This window comes from Gavialis gangeticus, unplaced genomic scaffold (assembly GCF_001723915.1).
Source record: "Gavialis gangeticus isolate Ggan-Ray unplaced genomic scaffold, GavGan_comp1, whole genome shotgun sequence".
Lineage (NCBI taxonomy): Eukaryota > Metazoa > Chordata > Crocodylia > Gavialidae > Gavialis > Gavialis gangeticus.
In genome coordinates, this window is record NW_017728993.1 from 39,935,263 (window position 1) to 39,941,620 (window position 6,358).

Below are 6,358 nucleotides of genomic sequence, written 5' to 3' on the forward strand. Positions count from 1 at the left end.
GCTATGGTAAAAAAAAAAGTTATAGATAAAAGAAATCTAAGAGCTAAATCCTTCTTTCATTTACAATATACCTCTCTACTGACTTCAGCTAGAATGCATCAATGCAAATAAGATTAGAATTTTTATTTTTTTTATTTTTATTTCAATCTCTCTTCCTGGCCCTGGTCACTGACATAAAACAGAATATACAGGCCCAAAATTACTGCCAGGTTAAAGAATACATAGCGCAACGCTGAAGCATTTAATCACCTCCACAGCTAACTATGCTCTTAACTCTAACGTGCAGGGGATCAATAGCAATCATTCATTAGGTATAAACATATCCTGGCCATGTACCCTTCCCTCCAGTTATGTCCTTTACACTAATAGCAGGTAAATGGTTGTATAGATACACTCTCTGCAACTACACAAAACCTCCTACTGCTAGGATGATCCTCCTGTATCTGCTTATGCTATGGATGCTGGCTAGTGACTACTATATATACCAAAGTCTAAAGCTGTTTAATTTTGTGGTATTTTTTGATTCTTTGTTCTCTGCAATGTTCTCTGCTATATAATTAAATAGTAAAATAAGACAGGAAGCAAAATTTACTGGAGTAAATCTGGAATAATTTCAGCATCACAGGGGCTGTCTAAGGATTATACATCAGTGCAAGTGAAGGCACAATTTGATGCACAGGTTGTGATTATCTTTCAGTCACTGCACATAAGGAATAAAAGCTATAAGGGTGGTGGCCTGCTGTATACAGCAAAATCTGCCTGGAATTGAGAGCTCCAGGCTTGCACAGAACATAGCTTCAGATTATGGACAGCCTCACTATGTACATTCTCTCTTGGATCTTGGAATCAGAAAATTAGGGATGGAAGAGATGTCTGGAGGTCATCTAGTCCAACCCCCTGCTCAGAGCAGGACCATCCCTAACCATATCATCCTGGGCCAAGATTTTATCTAGCCAGGTCTTAAAACCTCCGAGGACAGAGATTCCACAACCTCTCTGGGTAGCCTGTTCCAGTGCTTTACTACACTCCTGGTGAGAAAGTTTTCCCTTATAGCTAACCTAAACTTCCCTTGCTGCAACTTGAGACCATAGTTCCTTGTTGTGTCATCTGCTACCACTGAAATCAGTCCAGCTCCATCCTCTTTGGAACCCCCCTTCCGGTAGTATGCTGTTAAATCCTCCCTCAGTCTTCTCTTCTCCAGACTAAATGAACCCAGTTCCCTCAGCTTCTCCTCATAAGTAGGGACCTACTGAATTCCGGGTGATGCACTCTTATTTCACAGGTTGCGTGCAGCACCCAGCACCATTGTCACAGCAGAGCGCAGAGGGCCCCCCATGCCTTTGATTGGCCAAGAGGCCCCAGAAGTCCCACCCCTCCCTAGAGATTGACATCACCATCAGCCTCATTGTTCCTCTCCATGGACGGCCACCTTGATGGGGTGGAGAGACTTGCATGTACAGTTAGATGACTAAAAACAACACTGTCACACTGTCAGGAGTCCTGTACTCCTGGTAGGGTCACCTATGGCACTAAGGTCAAAGGTTAGGCATCAGACAAACAGCAGTCCAACACAACAGAAAGACCTCAACTGTGGAGCAGGCAGATGCAGAAGGCGTGCTTCTCAACAGCTGTGAAGGTAGATGTAGGCTGCAGTGGAAGAGTAACCCCAGGTGTCTTGGATCTTCTCATCACAGGTTTCTCCTCCACCGAGTTCCCTGTGGTTGTCAATGAGCAACAGCCTTCTCTCAGAAAAGGAGTCAGGCACAGGCTTCTCCTGCTGGTTTAAGGTGAGTAGGAGAACATTCCCAACATTTATCTATAACCCTTTACTTGACCAGTGGGAGTGATCATCCTTGACTGTGAGGGATCACTGATAAGCCTTCTTGGCAACAAGGGCACACTGCTGGCTCATATACAATTTAATGTCCACTGTAACCCCCAGGTCCTTTTCTGCAGCCAATGGTGACATGTAGCGGGTGCACGTGCACCCCGAGAGTGCCAGTGCACACCCTGACTGGCCAAGCTCCCTGCTTAGGCAGCGGGAGCACTCCCAGAAGCAGCTACGATCGGCCGTCTCGGGATTGGCTGCGGGGGGGGGCCTGGGTGGCAAGATCGGCCAGAGGTAGATCCCCCCAGGTTGCAGGACTGATTGCAGGGGGGAGCACGTGTCCCCTCCTAAGGCGATACCAGTCGCCCATATGCAAAGCTGCAACGGGGCACGCAGGAGACCCTGCCGGGCAGGCCCCGAGCTGCAGCCCAAGGGCTCGCGCGCGTCACTCCACAGTAAGAAAGCGCACGGCTCCTGACGTCAGGCGACGAAGCGCTGAGCGCGAGCCGAGCTTTCCGGGCGCCCGCCCCTTCCCGCGGGCCTTGGCCAATGGCAGCCCTGCTTCCTCATGGCCGCTACCCCCGTTCCGGCTAGTCGCTTCTAACAAGCGCAGGGATTGGCTGCTGGAGGTCCGCTGGCAAAAGGCGGCAGCAGGCAAACGGAAAAAAGAGCAGCAGCAAGAAGCCGAGCGCGTCGCGGAGCCGCCGTGAGTCTCGTGCCCGCTCCTGCCCCTGCCCCGGGGAAGCTGGTACGGCGCCGCAGGGGCCCGGATCCGGCGGGCGAGGGGGAGGGCGCTGGGCCGGGGACAGGCCGGGCGGTTTCTGTCCGCTCCGGTCCGCGCGCGTGCCAGGACGGGGGTCTGGCCTGTCCCTATGCTGGGAGCCTCCCGCGCTGCTAGCGTCTGCCCTGCTCGCCTCCGGGTACTGCTGAGCCTTGTTGCCCCACGCGAAGTCCCATCACGTGTCCGTGCCGCGCTGGCCAGGCCCGGGTTGGACGCAAGAGGAAATAGTCTGAGATCAAACAAGTGTTTCCCCTTCCGGGATGAAGGTGTTAATACTACCTGCCCCAGCGTGTTTGAACTGGGCACTCGCAGCCTCTGCCCCAGCCTCATCCCCCTTTGTGCGGTTTGCTTTTCTTGTCAGCTGCAATAAGCAGCAGCCCTCTTTCCCTCGTGCAGCTGATGCTCTCCCCTCCCTCTGAACACTCCCTGGTTTCCTTTTCAAATTGTGCTTCCTCTGTCAGCTCCTCCTTGTCTCCAGCCCTCCGGGTGCTCAGTCTCTGCCCAGCAACTCCTAGCTCTGCTTTGTCAGACTCCCTGTCTCATTATTTGGCCATTTGAAGTTGTGCTCGAGCAGGGTGCCTGGCCAACTCCTCATCTGTTCCCTGCCTGTTTGCTGTCTGCCCTGGCTCCCATCTTCTTTTCCAAGCTCCTCATCCAATGTCAGGGCTTATCTACACCCGGCTGCTCTGCCCCTGGAACGACCAGCACCTGAGAACAGCTGCTGCAGGGCTCGTGCTCAGCTGTACGGCACCTCCCAAGTTCAGGCGGTTCCGCTGACTCATCTGTGCTGGCAGAATGCAAAGGACTCCCTTGGATAGGCACAGCCACTAAAGGGACCTTCCTTGCTGGCAGAAGGTGCAGGGCTATCTACTAGGGTAAACTTGATCTAAATCACTGGTCAGGAAGCTTAGATTTAATCATTGCTGTCTACAAAAACTGCATTCTGGTTGTTTGATATCCTTTATTCATTTAATTTCTTGAAACTTTGCACTTTTAGAGAAGGGTAAGAGCTTGACTGTGTGTACACGAACTTGCACAGAGACAATAGGGCTTGTGGGTGGGGAATCAGGTTTGTTGTCTCATCTCCATATACTGCTGTTAGCAAGGATGTTATTTCTGGGATCAACAAACTCTCCCTATGCCTGAAGAAGCATTTGTGCCCAAAACCTTGCAAAGAACACTTTTTCCCACTATGTAGATGGTCTAATAAAAGATATCACATCTACCCAAAGAGCCTTGTCTACTTAAGATCTCGGGAGACACAAATCCATAGCTTGAACTGAAACTAAGCATCACAGAGATGCTTAATGGGATCTTCTAGACCAGTGGTCTCCAACTTTTAAGTAGGAGATCACCTTTGGCATTTAAAAGCAATACAAGATCTACTGTGCACTGCCCCCTTCTTCCTGCCCAGCAACTAAGTCTGTGAGGAGGGAAGGGGGGGGCAGATCAAGGCAGAGGGAGGAAAAAATTATTTGGGGGGGGGGCATGCCTCCCCAGCAGCCAAGTCCCACCCAGCTGAGGCCCACTCAACTTACCCCTGCTCCTGCCTCTTTGGCACTGTCCCTCACTGCAGGGCGCCTTGATCTAGCCCTCGCCCCTTCCCTCCCCCACAGACTGACCTGTTGGGCTAGTATGTGCACATGCATGCATATGGGCACTCAGCCCCCCACCCCAGGCTTGTATGGACTCCAAGAGGCTCCAAGATCTACCACAAGAGACTCCGAGATCTACTGGTGGATTGAGGTCACCAACCAGTGGATCACTGTTTTAGACTGAGCACTGAGTCCCATTGGGTAGAGTGATTTTTGTTTAATCTTTACTAATCTGTAGAGGAGCCTCTGGGAGCCCCATAAGCTTGAGCCCCAATATAGTCCACAGTCTGTTGTTACCTATTTATAAAACTTTTTAAAAAGTTACATGGATATTTTGTATCAAATAGTATATAATTATAAGTTATAATCCCTATTCCATGATTATATCTTTGAGCTTTAACATATATAAAGATAGTTTTAATTTTAAATAAGTTTATTTTTTTTAAAAAGCATCTTAACCAAAAATACAATTAAATAAAAAATCTTATTTAAATTTTTAAAAATCCTTTTTTTGGTTGGTTGGGGGTTTTTTTGTGTGTTTTTTTGTTTGTTTGTTTGTTTTTGTTTTTTAGAAATTGTTGATTTTTATCCACCCTGAAGTAAGTATCCTTTCTAAGGAAGGATACTGATGCCTGTTAAATGCTCTTAGGAATATATAAAGGCATAATTTGGCTGTTCATCCTCCATTTTGCTATAGAAGAGGTAGATCTGGCCACATGTGGTAGTGTTCCCCTTTCTGGCCACATCAGAGGAGATTTTGATGTTAGTGAGCAGTGAAGGACTTACCCAGGTCACCTTCCCCAAGTCTCACTGGAGAGTACTATCCCTCGTATCTGTTTGTTCCCATTTTTTCTTGAGTCTTTAGCCACTGCCCTCAGCCCCTGGCATTTTACTTTCAGATACCTTTGTGATGGAAACAGCACTGAAGGCTCATCAGAATGAGCAGCACCCTCAGCATGCTGAAGACTTTCAAAAGAAACATGAACAGAATAGTAAACTCTCAGGTATATATTTGAACAATAGGCAATCAATTAGACTATTTTAATCTCTCTTCTCCTTCTTTTCCTTTTGGAAACTCTTGATTAATAGTAATGTACAGGCATACCTTGGAGATATTGCGGGTTTGGTTCCAGACCACCGCAATAAAGCGAGTCACATGAATTTCTTGGTTTCCCAGTGCATATAAAAGTTATGTTTACACTATACTGTAGTCTATTAAGTGTGCAATAGCATTATGTCTAAAAAAAACAATGTACATACCTTAAGTAAAAAAATACTTTATTGCTAAAAAATGCTAACCATCATCTGAGCCTTCAGCGAGTTGTAATCTTTTTGCTGGTGGAGGGTCTTGCCTCGATGTTGATGGCTGCTGACTGATCAGGGTGGTGGTTGCTGAAGGTTGGGGTGGCTGTGGCAATTTCTTAAGACAACAATGAAGTTTGCCACATCGATTGACTCTTCCTTTCACTTGAACACTTAGAGGCCATTGTAGGGTTATTAATTGGTCTAATTTCAATATTGTTGTCTCAGGGAATAGGGAGGCCCGAGGAGAGGGAGAGAGACGGGGGAACGGCCGGTTGGTGGAGCAGTCAGAACACACACAACATTTATTGATTAAGTTCGCTGTCTTATATGGGTGCAGTTCGTGGCGGCCCAAAACAATTACGATAGTAACATCAAAGATCACAGATCACCATAACAAATATAATAATAATGAAAAAGTTTGAAATATTGCGAGAATTACCAAAATGTGACACAGAGACACGAAGTAAGCAAATGCTGTTGGAAAAATGGCGCCGATGGAAAAATGGCGCTGATAGACTTGCTCGACACAGGGTTGCCACAAACCTTCAATTTGTAAAAAACGCAATATCTGCGAAGCACAGTAAAGCGAAGCGCAATAAAACGAGGTATGCCTGCATAGGTATGTTGTTGTTAGATACAGTCCTGTTTATATTAGGGGTGCACCGATAGAGATTTGAGGGGCTGATACTGATAGCCCATATTTAAAGAGCTATATCAGCTGATACTGATTTAATATACGATACAGCTGCCATCAGATGTTAGTCCTATGTAGTGGAAGGGGAGAGAGGAGGGAAGGGGTGTGTGGGGGGGCAGATCATCACCCCCTACAGTGAGAGGGGGGCAGGGGCA

The 6,358-nt window shown here is 47.5% G+C and overlaps 1 protein-coding gene across 2 annotated transcripts in view; it reads left to right on the plus strand.

The window, feature by feature from the left end:
• The first annotated feature begins 2,422 nt into the window (after positions 1-2,422).
• The window catches only part of CDC7 (cell division cycle 7), a 32,573-nt gene continuing 28,637 nt past the window's right edge, over positions 2,423-6,358 (plus strand). Inside the window, exons 1-2 of one of the 2 annotated variants that reach the window (XM_019501594.1) lie at positions 2,423-2,534; positions 5,104-5,208. In XM_019501594.1, coding sequence (XP_019357139.1) covers positions 5,115-5,208 — 94 coding nt within the window. In that variant the 5' untranslated portion in view covers positions 2,423-2,534; positions 5,104-5,114. The remainder of the gene's footprint in view (positions 2,535-5,103; positions 5,209-6,358) is intronic. The other variant, XM_019501593.1, reaches the window with a different exon arrangement.